The sequence below is a fragment of the Scyliorhinus torazame genome, chromosome 11 (genome assembly GCF_047496885.1).
Source record: "Scyliorhinus torazame isolate Kashiwa2021f chromosome 11, sScyTor2.1, whole genome shotgun sequence".
NCBI lineage: Eukaryota > Metazoa > Chordata > Chondrichthyes > Carcharhiniformes > Scyliorhinidae > Scyliorhinus > Scyliorhinus torazame.
In genome coordinates this window covers 114,563,010-114,578,536 of record NC_092717.1, presented here as the reverse complement: position 1 = coordinate 114,578,536, position 15,527 = coordinate 114,563,010, and the positions used below count along the sequence as shown (strand labels likewise).

Here is a 15,527-nt window from a genome sequence, read left to right as displayed (position 1 = left end):
TCAAATATTACTGCATCATTTTTACATCAAACTTGGAGTAAATAAAGTTCCTCCACTGTTATCCACCTATGACACTCTTCCTCTGGCTGTGTAAAACTGCTTGCACTGTCCCCTTTTAATTGTTGCCCTACAATTGACTAAATGAAACTCTATATCAATGATTGGTGGTATCAGATTTTTTTTTCCACAACCTCAAAACAATTAGAGGAGATCTGAATGAATTTCTAACTCTCTGGATTGGAAACCTATTTCTTCATCACCAAGGCTGCCTGGTCATTAAGCAGCCTAGTGCAGAATATTTATTTCATTGAAAATATGCAGGGTTTAAGTTTTCATTGGCTAACAACTGCTGCCTTTTAAATTCTTGCTAAATACTTTTCTTTCCATATTTGCCAAAGCGTTACACGGAGGTTTGGAAATGTTGCATGTTGTTGAATGGTCTAACTGCTGATGTTTCGCTGGTTTAATTTTCTCATCAATTAACTGAGCTACTCAGATTCTGCTGCTGAGCTTAAACCCTGATGATCACTTTTTATTTCAATTTGCACGTGTGAGGGTGAGAAACTACTTTAATATGGCATATAAGGCAATCCCAAAATTTAATGAGTGAGTGGTGGAATAAAGTTCTAAAGATTTTCTTTGGATGAAGAAGTGTTTTCTTTTACAAAAATGCAGTATTTTATAATCAGTGTTGCTCATGAGGTCCATATTAATTCGGAAAATATTTTGCATGGATATGAGTCACTGATGTGTCCATTAATTTTGATAAGTATAGAGCATATCCAAAAAAATCCTGCCTCTAAATCGTACAAAAACTGGTCACTGGGAAAACACACCGATAGCACAGTGTAAAAAAAAATGCAACATCGCCACAGTCACAGAAGACCATCGGACTGCTCTCCCCTCTGAGAGAGAGCTGACTGGTGGTGATTTAACCTGACGGTCACCACACCTCAGGCAAGGGACAAGGTTGAAAAGGAATTCATGAATAAGCTAGGCTGCAACCTGTTGGCGTCACCCCGCATCATGAACCAGCTGCCCAGCCAACTGAGCTAACCGACCACATAGCAAGTGTAGTGTGAAGGTAACTAGTAGTCTTTGTTCTTTCTCTTCATGCTTGAAAAGCTTTCCACTAGTAACATTTTTTCTATTCATCTATTTTCTTCCTATCTGTGAAATTCTGCCCCATGAAACTGAAAATATATGAGTCAGCAAAAATGTCAAAAAGCGAACATGCTTGCCCAATCTTATGGAATTTTTTAATAGAAGGCGTAGATATGGGTTAGGTAGTAAAAGTCACGCATTTAGATTTCCAAAAAGGCCTTTGGCAAGGTACTGCAGAGTAAACTCATGACTAATGACAGAGCCTGTAGAATTATGGTAAGAGCAAGTAGAATCCATAGTAAGCTGGCTACAAAACAGAAATCAAAGTGTATGGGATAAGGGTAGCTGCGCAAACTAACAGAATGAGGAAAGTGTCATTAGGATTAGATCTGTGCGGGGAACATTTATGTTTTCCCATTTTCATTATCAGTTTGGACTCAGGAATCAAAAGTACAATTTGGAACTTTCCAGACAATACCAATTAGGGAAATAGTTAATACTGAGGAGTTAATACTGAAGATTAATGTACCGCAGTACCTGAAGACTAATAAATGATTAGATTGGTAATATGATTGACAAATGAATTTTGATTATCGATGTGTGAGGTGAGTTGATATATTTTGCTGGAAGAAAATTAGAATTGAACAACAGAGATGTTATGTTAAACTTGTATGGAACATTGGTTATAGCACACTTTACTCTGCACAGCTCTGGTTTACATATTATAAAAATAATATAGAAGGACTGGAAAAGGTGCAAAAGGACGATATAATTATTGTGAAAGACTGAACGAGCTGGCGGTCTTTTCTTTGGAACATAAAGCACTGAGGGATGATCTGATAGAGGTCTTTTAAATTATAAAAGGACTTATTAGTGTAGACATTATGAAAATGTCTCCACCTGGGGTGAGTCCAAAACTAAAAGTCATATACCAACGGGGAATTCAAGAGATTTGTTTTATCCATAGTGTTATGAATATGGAACTTGTGCCACAAGGAGAAGTGAAGTGACTAGCACAGATACATTTAAGGGGATGTTGGATCAGTATATGAGGGAAAACGGAATAGAAGAAGAGGAGTGGCAGGAGGCTGTAAGCATTATATAGACCAGTTGAATGACTTGTTTCTGTGCTTTGGACTCAATGTAACTTTGTGATGCAAATACTAAACCAGTGCAATGTACATCATGTGTTAAGGTCCAAATTGACTCCAAAGCAAAATGAAGTGAGATTCATTTAGCCAGTGAACCTCACTGTGCTTTTGTCTGAACTGGAGTTCAACACTCGAATTAAACTGCATTTACACTAGAATTGTAGTGTCATGAAAAAGTGGAACACTTTTGAAACCACAATCCTGTTCTCATGTAAGCATACTATCAGGTCCTCTTGGGAACTGCCTGTCCTTAACTCGACTCTTCATCCTGATAGAGGGATGGATAAAGCATTGGAAGTCATTGATACAAACGCAGCTCTATTGGTATTAGGTTAGGATTCCAAAATGCTGCACCAGCATGCTATCTTCCATCCTGTGGATAATTTACTGGAAATGTTTTATCTGGGGAAATGGAGTAGTACAAAAGATGAGATATTCATTGTTCGCCTACCTTCAGTAGAGAACACTATCAATAAAGAAAACGCTTTTCTTGATCCATCAAGTCTTTAGGACTTTGGTATTTTTGGGTGCACTTATATAATAGCAGTTAAATATTTCAGAGATTGGTTGTTTGCTTAAAAAGCTGTTGTGCTTCATCGTGTCCTCAAATATAACATTATCTGCATAATTCTAACAAGACTTTCAGGATAATTACTAGTAGCTACATTTTTTTCTTGTTTCTATCAAAATTGGCAATCATGATTTGTTCTTTGTAAATTCTCAAACACCAGAGGAACTTAAACATGTGATGATGATGACATTTTCACTTTGATGTTGACTGAATGAATTCACAGCAAAATAATCAGTTAAAATGTTGATCTCTTTAGCATATTAGTGGAGAATGTCATAATAATTGATTATCCAATAATTCTATAACAATCCTTGTCTGAGATTAGACTTTGATAGAGGCAATCTTAATTATAGCAAGACTGTGAAAATTGCCTGATTATAGCATGTTTGCATCAATGCTACCTTAAACCGTCCCTTGTATTGTCTGAGAAGCAGTCATGGAGTTGGGTATATCTGTTATTATTCTTCTCCTCTAGGTATCAACACATTGCCAGCATTTCCAAATGTTGCATTTCTCCTTGTTTAATTTTACCTCTTATTTCCTCTAATGGTTTTCTTCCCTCTCCTGAAGATGATTGTTTTATTTTTCCATGGCAGTTATAGGTACTTTAGAACCTCACTATCAACATTCTTCATAATTTTAGAGCCTTTTATTTAATATGTTCTCAGCTATTGCTACACAAATGAACATAGTCAGTTTCACATGTCTCTGTCACATGTCTCTGTTTCTAACTATATTTTCCTGTCTTTGGCATCATCCAACTCAATCTATGAAATGCACTTTCTGTGTCCTTGTGTAAATTTCCACTAAATTTATACCCTCATTCCTGCATATTTTTCTCCCATTAACTGGCATTTGCTGCCTGTCTGTCCATTCCATCGGTATGTTTAGAATTTCCTGAGGTATTTTACAGTCCTCAATGTTTGCCAAATTCAAATTTCCTATCTTATATGTTCAGTAGATTTTAAGATTGTGCTCAAATCCAAATAATCTCTAAAGACCAAGAACAAAACTGAACCCAACACTGACCCCTGGACCCCTTCAACCATTCCCTCGTCTGAGTGAGCAACACCTATTTATCTTATCCTTGTCCATCTGACAACATTCTATTCATGCTGCGACATTTCCTCTTGTACGACACACCTAAATATTTCTAAACTCCCTTTTATGAGATACTTTATTGAGCAATTTTCTGGAGATTCATTAACACTTCATCTACTCCATCCCCTTTATCTGCACAATCTTTGACTTCTTAAAAGTCCTATTAAAGTTGTCAAACATCACTTGCCCTTAACCTTCTGGCTATCTTTGATTACCCAAAGCACTTCCTAATGTACACTAACTTTATCTCAAATTGTATGTTTTTTCCCTAACCCAGAGGTCAATTTGCCACAGACACACTGTTACCTCCTCTGCCTGAGAGGAGTTAAAGTAGCACAACATAAAATCCCCTGATCTGTGTGACCCAGAAAACCCCAGAGCCACAGAGTGAGCAGCAAAGCATTGCTGATGAAATCGCAAAATGCAATGGGTGAAATTGCATGGAGGACCTGCCCTTTGATTTGTTAATATAAATTTTTTCTGTTTGACCTTTGACATGATTTAAGACTTTTGTAAAACTATTGGACAAAGTAATTTCATAGGAACAATATCCGGGATTCTCCGGCCTCCCAGCCACATGTTTCTCAGCAGCAGGAGGAAGCAGCCGTTTGCTGGCGGTGGGATCTTCTGCTCCCGCCGCTGTCAATGGAAATTTCTGTTGAAGCCACCCCACGCCACGGGAAACCTGCATCAGAGGTGGTGGTGGGGCGGGGGTGGGGGGAGCTGCCGGAGGGACCAGAGAATCCCGCCGCCAACGATCAGAGAATTCCAGCCAACATGTTCATCCATGATTTCACTCTATAAGGTATTGATTTCTTGTTTAAAGAGGTGGAAGGGTCCTCCACTTAAAGTACTGTATCTAAAGATGAATGATGTCATAAGCTGACCATGTCAAAGCGATTCCCAATCTATAATTGTTCAAGCATTACCCCTTTGGCCATTCAGTTTAACAGTGGTAGTGGGGAAGCTTATAAAAACAAAGATTCAGGAGAAAATTAAGTCACTTGGACATGTATGAACTAATAAAAGGAGAGTCAGTCCAGATTTGTTAAGAGAAATTTGTGTTTGACCAACTTGATTGAGTTTTTTTGATAAAGTAACAGAGAGCATGAGAGAACTGCAGTTGATGCTGTGTATTTGGAATTTCAAAAGGTGCTTGATAAAGTATCACATTATAGACTTGTTAGTAAAATTAAATTGCAGCCTATGAGGCAGAATTAACATGGATATAAGCTTTGTTACGGGATAGAAAGAGAGAGTTTTGTTAAGTAATGTTTTTCAGACTTAGGGCAGCATACAGTTGAGATCCCCAGGATCAGGACTGGGGCCACTGCTATTTTCGATATATAATAAGGATCTGCATTTCGGATTACAAGGTGCAATTTCAAAATTTGTGAATAATATGAAATTTGGAACTGCAGTGAACAGTGAGAAGATAGTAGTAAGTTCAAGAGGATGTAGACAGCCTAGTGGAATGGATGGACACATGGCAACAAATGTTTAATGCAGAAAAGTATGAGGTAATACATTTTGGTAGGGAGAATGGCGAAAGATAGAGGCCAAGGTCCTCAGATCTCTGCATCATTGGAGACTGGACATACGACCCAAGATGCATGTCAGGACCCTTGCAAAGTCCTGAGACACTGATCTCTGTGGGAAATGCCTGGGAAGTGTGGACCTCTGATGGGTAAATCCCCTGCTCTCCAGGACCCTCTGCAAAAGTCTCCAGCTCTGAGCTAAAGACAAAGGCTTTGGATAGTTCCGATGTACTTGCCTAAATCATTACCCAGGAAATGTTAACCAGAGAAATCATAATCTATGTCCTGGGTAACTACACTGTTGACAATGCTCAATCACTCAAACTGACTCTGCAACACTCCAACCACCTCTCTTGACCCGATTACACACTGATGCCCCCCCCCCCCCCCCCCCCCCCACTGACTACTGCACTGGCCAAACCTGACTACTCACCCCAATCTAATCTGACTATCCCCCACCTCCCAACTACACCCCCTCCCCCACCAACCAAACCTACCTATCCCTGGACCACCCAACTGATCCCCAACCTATCCCAACTACCCCTCCGATCCATCTACTAACTCACCCACCTGCCATCTTACCCAACTACCTCCAACACACCTGCCAGGTTACCCACCTGCTATCCTACCCACTTACCCACACTACCCATTCTCTGATTTGACCATTTACTAAGGTTCACACTGAGCTGTATTAATGAGGATTTTAACGCGCATGATGAACAACTGTCGGAAGCAGGTATAAGCAAGTAGATCATGTAATCAGTCAGCATGTAATGCAGATATGGTAACAGTGCTGCCATTTTAGAGCCCAATGTTCCAGCTAACATTATTGGTTTAAAAAAAATTTATTTGGAGTACCCTATTATTTTTGTTTCCAATTAAGGGGAAAATTAGCGTGGCCAATCCACCCACCCTGCACACCCCTGGCCGTGCGGGCGAAACCCACGCAAACACGGGGAGAAACTTCATACAGACAGCGACTCAGGGCCAGGACCATACCCGGGTCCCCAGCGCCACGAGAAAACAATGCCAATCACTGTACCAACATGCCGCCCCCTAACACCGTCTCTTAACCTTCCACAGCTGAACACACGTTCAGCAGCAGGAAGGGTATCCCTCACCAGCGTTTAAAATTTTAAAAACTATTTATGATTACTGAGATTTTACACTTTATAAAATAACACAACAAAGTTACAAAATAATACAGCACCCAAGGAATGGGCAAAACTGAAACAGCTTAACCTACAAGAGCACAGTATGGACCAGGAGAACGACATCACAATTGGCTCAATACCACCATTAGACAGAACTAGATACCCACATTGCCTGACCAGAAACCGAGGAAGAAACAGAATAAGATCATGAAATCATGACAAAATGGTGTGCACCCTCCCACGCCGCACAATCATCACGAGAAATCAGGATGAACGCTCCAAGCCATGATCGGGTGGGCACCAACGTACATTCCCCATCACTCCTGCAATGCCAACAGCACCAATTGCCCAACACAGCCTTCTCTTTCCAGATTATCTGCACCCATGTAGGAGCTAGGAACAGATTTGTCATCCTCACCCTTGCAAAGACAAAAGAAAATGCATGGGAAGCCCAAATCTACAGGGAGTTACACACATACTACCTAACACAACAAAACCCCAAACCCAGGCCCAAGGCTGAACCACAATTAGAAAGAAAAGAGAGGACTGTCACCAACAATATGTTCAGACAATGGTCAAGCCTGCAGAGCCTCCCAAGGTAGAAAAGAAGGGAAAGAAGAACAAAAGAAAGAGACTACAAGAATTATTCCACCAGATGACAACACCCAGCAGTGATGAGGGGAGCCAGGCCACTCAGGGGGAACCGCAGAATATCCATCAAGGCAGAAAACTTGACCCATCCTCAGGCCTGTGCATCAGACAGACAAAGAAACAAAACATAGCCCTAGCCCCTCAGGGAGGAACATCCTGAGCCCCTGGGATAACAGCCACTGTACAGAGCCTGGCCTAGCCCAGCACCAACCAACACACAAGAAGCTATATCCCCAAGACCTCCAGCACACCTCAAAATACTGCATCCCAGTTGAGCCTGTACCTTTTTAACCCCATCCAGGGCAACACACCACAATCCCAGCCCCAGACAAGATGGGAGGGATCCAGCCCGAGAAGAAGAGGATTTGTCAAGACACCCAATAATTAGGCACCCTGGATGGATGGCCGGCTCCCTCCTCCCTGGCACAAATACAAACTCCCCCCCCCAAAAAAAACCACCAGGCCAGCTCATGATTTAAATAACCAACAATGTTCATCCAAATGAAGAGAAGAAAAGAGAAAGAACCCCAAAAGAGGGAAACCCAGCCTAGCTCAAAGTGACCACCACTGCAGAAAGGATATCCAGAACAACCTCCCTTCTCAACAACCCAACCACAGCAATCGCCCAGGGGAGGAACACAAGAGAAACCCAAACAGAGGGAAGGAAAAACTCAACCTCAAGAGAAAGATAGAATGAACCCAGCCCGCCCCGGGATACAAACTCTGCCCAGGCCAAAGAAGGACAAAGACACAGATTCTTAATTCAAGAATATACAAACCCAAAAGAAAAACCTGAAACAGATTAGCTCCTATTGGGGCGGGGGGCCATCCTCAATCTCAGCGAGGGCTGAACTAAGCCCACCAACGATATCCACCCACCCTTCACTCTGCCCCAGCTCCATCGTCTTCTCCATACATGAGACAGGGGGTGACCAAAGTCACTCCCCTCCCCCAACCACAAGTATTATAAGACACAATATTAAAGAGTAAAACTGTGCACAAATCACAATTCTCATAATTGACTCAAAATGATCTTACTAACAGAAAATAACAGGATGAGGATAATCAATGGCACAAGCCATCATACTCAAATGTCATATACCCCTACTGAAAGAAAGACAAAAATAAAAAAGTCAACATCATGAGCGACAAACTGCAGGGTAGATTGCAGGATAAAGGCATCTTCCATGTCGCATGAGAAGGCAAAGGATAAGGCAGGATAAATGGCCACTCTCAAGAATTCCATTGATTGAAGCATGAGAGGCCATTACTTCCAACATGCCGTCTCGCCGACACTCAGGCAGTTCACAGCCTATTCCCCAGCCAGGGGGAATGACACGACCCGCTTGGCCATCCCCAACCCTTCATGATGAGCATCAAGAATAGAATGATATAGGACCAGTGACCAGCCCTACCGGCCCCTGGACTCGAAGACAGGATACGTTTGTTGCGCTCCATTGAATCTGATGTACCCAGCCTCCAAATCAAGATTACCAAAGCATGGCAGTCAATTCTTGATCTCAATCAGGAACTCGTCTCTCACCTTTTTGTCAAGGACTGGACTCAAGGGGACACCCCGCTCGGTCTCCATCTCCCAAACTCATCAGGATAACTGGCAGACCATGCAGCAGGGTTTTGACAACAGGAAGGTGCCCCCTAAGCAGGTACAGTGCTCTTTTGACTGCAAGAACCCTGTCTTGTGCTCCTACCATCCTTCTAGAGGTACTCCACAGTCCCTCGACGTAAACTCTGACGACCTACCCCGCAGAGCCAAAATTCTTAGTCAATGCAACATCTTTGGTGGTGGCCATCATCTGATGCACACAGCACTGCCATGGGCTCAACAACAACAGTGCCACTCCCAGCTGGGCCCTACTCCAAGAAAAATGAGGATTTTAGCATTTTATCTCAGCTCTTTCTCACAAAAAGACCACTTCTGCACTGTAAATTCTAATTCTAACAGCCACTCCCAGAGACATGGCGCAAGCCATATAACCCATGACAAAACAAGTATGAAATGTGCATTAGGATGAAATGACGGATTAAAAGACGGGCAGACCTGGAGCTCACGAAATTGAAATTGTTCGCGCGCTTACATCACGTGAGCTCCCTCACAAGCGTTTTCAAATAAATTATAAACTACTGCGAGGTTAGTTGCTGGTTGACTTTTTTTCTGCCAGTTGCCTTGATTCTACAATGTTGCTTTCTATAGTTGTTTAAAGTTGCGCAAATCCACAGAGATCGGTGTGGCTGGTCCTGAAGGAGTACTTGCATCAGAATTTCTGCATCAACCATTAGTAGTCGGCATTCCATTTAGAATACAACAGGAATTGGAGAATGAACAGAGGGCACACACAGGATGAAATGTTGGAAGAGGGAGAATTGGGAGCAGTGCTTTCAGCCACAATCCACACCTGCCCGAGGTGTTCATAGAGCAATTCTCCTCCCTGAATTTTACTGTGGTATACTATATGTGAGGATTATTCGCTACCGTAAGGACACTCTCATTGAAATCTGCCACCTACTGCTACCTCAGAGCATGGTAAGAACCACATTATCAGTGGTTGTGAAGGCGACCATGGAGATGTGCCTCTGATCCTTCTCGGCTGGAGCATGCAATATTTGCAACATCTAGCAGTTGGTCATCCAATGTTGCATACGGGGGTCACTCAGGCTCTGTAGTCAGAGAGTTGGCTACATCTCATTCTTTTTTGGTCAATGAGCAGTAGAAGGAGTGAGAATGTGACATTAGTAGGATTGCAGATTTCCTCATGATACAGGATGCCATTGACTGCACCATGTCACTTTCCGGTTTCTGCATGTCAACTCTACCATACCTTGGCATGGACAAGATGGGCCAAATGGCCTCCGTCTATGCGTAACTTTTGTGTGATTCTATGACATTGGATCCAAAATTGATTCCACACCATCACTGTCCAGCTGGTCTCTGACCATAGGTAGTAAACCATTCTGATCAATGTCCAGTATCCTGTCAGCAGCCATAATGTCTTCATACTGCAACAGTCCAGTGTTCTATCTGTATTTGAGCTACTGCTGCAAACCAATGGCTGGCTGTTGGGCGAAAAGTTCATTGATGACACGAATCATGACTCTGTGCGTAACCCATGCACTTGTGTTGCATGCACACAATGAAAGCCATGCTGCCAAAGAAATTCAATAGAGCAGCTCATCCAAGTATTGAAACAAGACTTCCACTGCATACATCATATCATATAGAATTTACAGTGCAGAAGGACGCCGTTCGGCCCATCGAATCTGCACCCGCCCTTGGAAAGAGCACCCTACCCAAGCCCACACCCCCACCACATCCCCGCAATCCAGTAACCCCATAAAACCCAACCTTTTGGGGCGCTAAGGGCAATTTAGCATAGCCAATCCACCAAACCTGCACATCTTTGGACTGTGGGTGGAAACCGGAGCACCCGGAGGAAACCCACGCAGACACGGGGAGAACGGGCAGACTCCGCGCAGACAGTGACCCAAGCCGGGAATCAAAACTGGGATCCTGGAGTTGTGAAGCAACTGTGCTACCGTGCCCCCCTACGATGCTGGAGAAGATCTGCAGTACTTGCAGACTAAGTGTCAAGATTCATGGAGGTCTACTACATTCTGCACACCCTCATCATCATGAGGGAATGGACCTTGCCGCCAGTGATGTGAGGAGCAGCTGAGAAGGAGGAGGAACAGGATGTGAGGAGGCAACCTATACAACTCCTTTCTGGCTGGCTGTTTGAGAAGAACTAATGCGAGTGAAATACCATTGACCACAGTCTCAACTCCACAACTCACCTCTCTGTCACTAACCATGACAGCATCCAATTGGCCACCATGCAAAAAACTGGAAAGGATGTGCTGCTGGTGCTCGGCAAAACCATGTGCCAGGTTGGTGCTGAGCACAAATGAGCATTATGACTTACTGCCTTTTCCCGTACCCCGCCTATTGTTTCTATTCAAGTAACCCTCTACTAAGCGTTTGAGTGACTTGATTGAACCTGCCTCCACTACACTTGCAAGCAGTGCATTCCAGACCCGAATGCCCTGTGAAAGAGATGAATCAGACATGATGGGCGGAGTGGCTTCTTTCTGCGTTACACTGTTTCATGATTCTATGGACATCAGAGTGTGATAAACCTCAGTAATGATCTATCCCGGGGATCCAGGATTCCAGTCACCCAACAAGGAGTTGTTTGTTGTCCGGAACATGTTCGTTCGGGGAATTCACATCGGAGTTTTTGCGAAGTGGGAAGTGCCAAGCATATTTTATCCAATGTGATGAGGGGTTAGTGGATAGGTGGGGGGGAGACACACATTCTCAGTAGCTCCGATAGAAACGAGCCGTTCAAACAGCTACACACCCAAAACCTCCTGCAGCGAGCGGCAATTGGCCCACATGTATCACTGACTGGGGTGGTTAGAGAGGGGGGAGGGAGGTGACCAAATCCAACACTCCGGGGGAGTTTTTTCGTGCCATGTTTGAAAGTAATTTGAGCCTCTTTTGTGTTTTCCTCTCTCTCTCACAGGCGGATTCTGAAACCCCTGCTCCCGCCCCAAGTGAAGCTGAAAGCGGCGGCGGAGCAAAGGGCGGCGAGGCGGCTCGACACGTCTTCTCCTTCTCCTGGTTAAACTCACTGGCCAAATAGAGAGAGAAATCAGGCAGCCGAGAAAAGCCAAAGAGAAGCATCTTAACCCTCCCAAAATAACATCAATAATTGTATTAAAATATATCCAATCTCTGGATTACTGCTCCCAATGTTGGATCTTTGGATTTGAGGATTATTCATTTCACCCTGTATTCTACTGAAAGTGGGGTTCCCCTCATTGCAGCCCCAGCAGGTCAGAGATGGAGGGACTACAAACGATTAAAAACAGTGGGTGTGATGGGAATTTCTCCTCTAGTTTCGGATTACCCCCAGTGAACTGTGGCGTCCGCGAATTTGAACTCTTTGAATGTTAACCCGTTCCAGGAGGCCGGCGAGACGGCGATGTCGGTGGGTGGGGTGAAGGCTGCTGTGAGTGACGGGTTGTGTTCCCAATCAGCTCTGTTGTGGGTGCACAATTCAGGATTTTTATGAATGAACTCCCCGGCAGCGGCACTTCTCTGTGAGTGTGGAGCACGAGGCGGCCCCAGGGCTCCTCGTTTCATTGATAAAAACATCTTTCTGCTACACAATCAAAACACAACATTTCACGCAATAATCTGGGAGACGGGTTACTGAGCACCACGCGGTGTTTATTCAGCGTTTTCTGTTAACAGTTGAGCGTCCGCGGACAATTTCCTCTGCCTCCACAATAAAGCATAAAGCGGGCGTTACTTTGCAGCTTTTATTAAAAAATATAAATATTAGACATTCTCTTACTCAAGAAAGATGATTGGCACCGATGTGTTTATTGTCTAGAATTCTACAATGTGAATTGATCGGTTAAATACAGTGTTAACTTGGTTGAAATGCACACCTTAATAATTCAGCGCTATAAAAATAAAGGACGAGGGCCCGAAGAGCGCTGGGAGGGATGTGTTTCTCATTTGATCTTTCAGCCTGCGATCTATTTGCCGATTAGCTCCATGATTTTCCTGTTGCTGTGGGCTTGGCGCGCCTGTTGCTCAGCTCTCGCCATCTGCAGCACTTCTCTGAGAAGATGGAATGTTAGATCCAGGGAAATGGGAGGGTCGTCCAGCCTTTTTCCTCGGCCCATCATCTGATCCGCCTCATCCCGGAATCCACTGTCAACTTGGTCTTTTGGAGGGGGCTGGAGCGCGTTGACCTGCATTGAGAAAGCTCTGTCAGAAAGGGCCATGTCCCGCGGGGTTGGAGCGGCGGGAGGTCCACCCTTGGCCGGTTTGCCCAGGTGCAGGAGGTATTCCTCCCCAATGCGAATCCAAAGTGGTAACCTTGATTGGAGTCCGGATTGTGGATCCGCGCCGTTTGGAGTTGATGCGGGGCTCTCAAAGGCTCGACACTCAGCACTGGGTAGGAAGGCAATCAGAAAGATAGCAGTGCAGAGCAACACGGGGGTCTTCATGGCAGGGAAGTGGCAATCTGCAAGACACAACCATATTAAAATGGCACTAATTCTTGCTCTCTATTAGCACTTGCGCAACTATTAGGAAGAGTAACTAAGAACGTTTAGTTCCATTAGTTCATTTAGTTTTTTGGCAACCGATTGTTGAGGGGCGCAAATATCACAGGATATAGGCACTGGAAAGATAAAGGTCAAATTAAAGAAGCTATTTGCGTTTTCACCATCCAGTTTGAGAAAGGTTCCCAAAGGAACAATGTTTGACTTCTCGATTCATTCTGATCTTGAACCGTATTTTGCTTTGACCATCATATCAGGAGGTTAAATCATTAATACTAAATTTAACATGAATCATTCTCAGTCAGGACTCATTTCCATTTGATATATGTGTGGAAAGTTAAAGACAAGATGAACAAGGCACCAACATACAGACACGCACAGGCACACACAAACCCCACAGGCACACACAGACGCACACAAACACACACAGGCCCCACAGGCACACAGACCCCACAGACACACACAAATACACACAGACCCCACAGACGCACACAGGCACACACAAACACACACAGACCCCACAGGCACACACAGACGCACACAAACACACACAGGCACGCACAGACACACACAAATACACACAGACCCCACAGACGCACACAAACACACACAGACCCCACAGGCACACACAGACGCACACAGACCCCACAGGCACACACAGACCCCACAGACACACACAGACGCACACAAACACACACAGACCCCACAGGCACACACAGACGCACACAAACATACACAGACCCCACAGGCACACACAAATACACACAGGCCCCACAGGCACACACAGACGCACACGAACACACACAGATAACAGGCACACACAGATCGCACAGGCACATATAAACACACAGGCACACACAGACCACGCAGGCACACACAGACCCCACAGGCGCGCACACGCACACAGATGCACAGGCACACACAAACACAGACACAATCAAACACACACAGACACACATAAACACACAGGCACATACAAACACACACAGGCACACACGAACACTCGCAGAAGCACACGCAGAAACACACAGGCACACACAGACAGAAACACACATACAGACAGGGACACACATTGGCAGACAGACACACACACCCTACATAGCTAAAGATTTGTGTTACTTTACATCCAAGTAAATGATCTGAACCAGTTACATCTGTGACTAATATACACATTCAAAACCGCAGCTACCTCTGGAACCCAATGGAAATTTCAATAGATTACAAACGGCATCATCAATCTTGGTGACACACCACGAACCGATTTGTAGAAAACAAAATACTCGGAATGCTGAAAGTGTAAAAACTGAAAACGCAGGAAACACGCTGGGTGCTTCTATTAGAAAATATCACTTAAATAATCTCAACAGTCGCCTCCACATAAAACCTGCTTTGTTAACCACGCCCCTAATCGACTCTGGCAATCGACTCTGTCCTGAAACATTAAGGCAGAATAAGATTAAGCTTCAAATGACTGTACAGGGTTTGAAAGAGCAACAACTCGTTAGCCGCCACAGAAAGGAAAGGGGGGAGTGGATCAGAAATACATACCTGCACAGCAGCTGGTGTCTCGAATCAGTCCTGCAGCCTTGCTCCCTCCAGATGAGATTGCAAAGTGGTGGGAAGTTATTTGGGGTGCAGACTGCCTCTTGCCCTTTTATACTCCCTTCGGAGCTTCGGGTATCACGTCGGCAGCCTGGTTAGTGACGCAGAACATTGGAGCTTGGTGTCGGAGCACTCATGAATGAAGATTGAGGGGGAGGATGCCACAGACTGCCCCCCCCCCCCCAACACACAAACATGCACACAACTTGCTCACAGTCTCAAGGGGCAAGTCACTCAGCTCCCCAGCAATGTGTGGTGGTGAAGCCGGACGCTGCTTCTTTCTAACCAGCGGCCCCGGTCACACTCACCAGGCGGGTGGAGGGACTTTCTGAGACTTCCCCCCCCCTCCCTCCAAAGAAATATCCCAAATTGGCGGCAGTACTGGAAGCCAAACTGACCATTCATGCTTAGGATTTGACCAGCGAGCAGGGTTAAAGCGAACGTGAAGTGTGTTGAATAGAATCCTCTCCATTTAAAAAGCGTGTGGGATTTATTTTGAGGCATTCAGTTGGGACCGCGTGCTGTTTAAATTGGAGCCAGAGGGGAAAGAGGGTTT

General features: G+C 44.4%; 2 protein-coding genes across 3 annotated transcripts in view; one reads left to right on the top strand and one right to left on the bottom strand.

Annotated features, from left to right (window-relative positions):
• The window catches only part of trim55a (tripartite motif containing 55a), a 194,574-nt gene extending 182,533 nt beyond the window's left edge, over positions 1 to 12,041 (top strand). For both annotated transcript variants that reach the window (XM_072467652.1, XM_072467651.1), the window contains one exon: positions 11,812 to 12,041. In XM_072467652.1, coding sequence (XP_072323753.1) covers positions 11,812 to 11,822 — 11 coding nt within the window. In that variant the 3' untranslated portion in view covers positions 11,823 to 12,041. The remainder of the gene's footprint in view (positions 1 to 11,811) is intronic.
• Positions 12,042 to 12,599: 558 nt separating this feature from the next.
• On the bottom strand, positions 12,600 to 15,065 carry crha (corticotropin releasing hormone a). Its single transcript, XM_072467654.1, has 2 exons — positions 14,918 to 15,065; positions 12,600 to 13,329 (listed from the first exon to the last, which is right to left on the bottom strand). Exon 2 carries the CDS (start codon positions 13,310 to 13,312, stop codon positions 12,836 to 12,838), a length of 477 nt encoding a protein of 158 aa, XP_072323755.1. The 5' UTR covers positions 13,313 to 13,329; positions 14,918 to 15,065; the 3' UTR covers positions 12,600 to 12,835.
• Between the last annotated feature and the right edge of the window lie 462 nt (positions 15,066 to 15,527).

What these genes read in the sequence shown, in the direction of transcription:
- crha (XM_072467654.1), bottom strand. Translation starts at nt 13,312, where the DNA reads ATGAAGACCCCCGTGTTGCTCTGCACTGCTATCTTTCTGATTGCCTTC.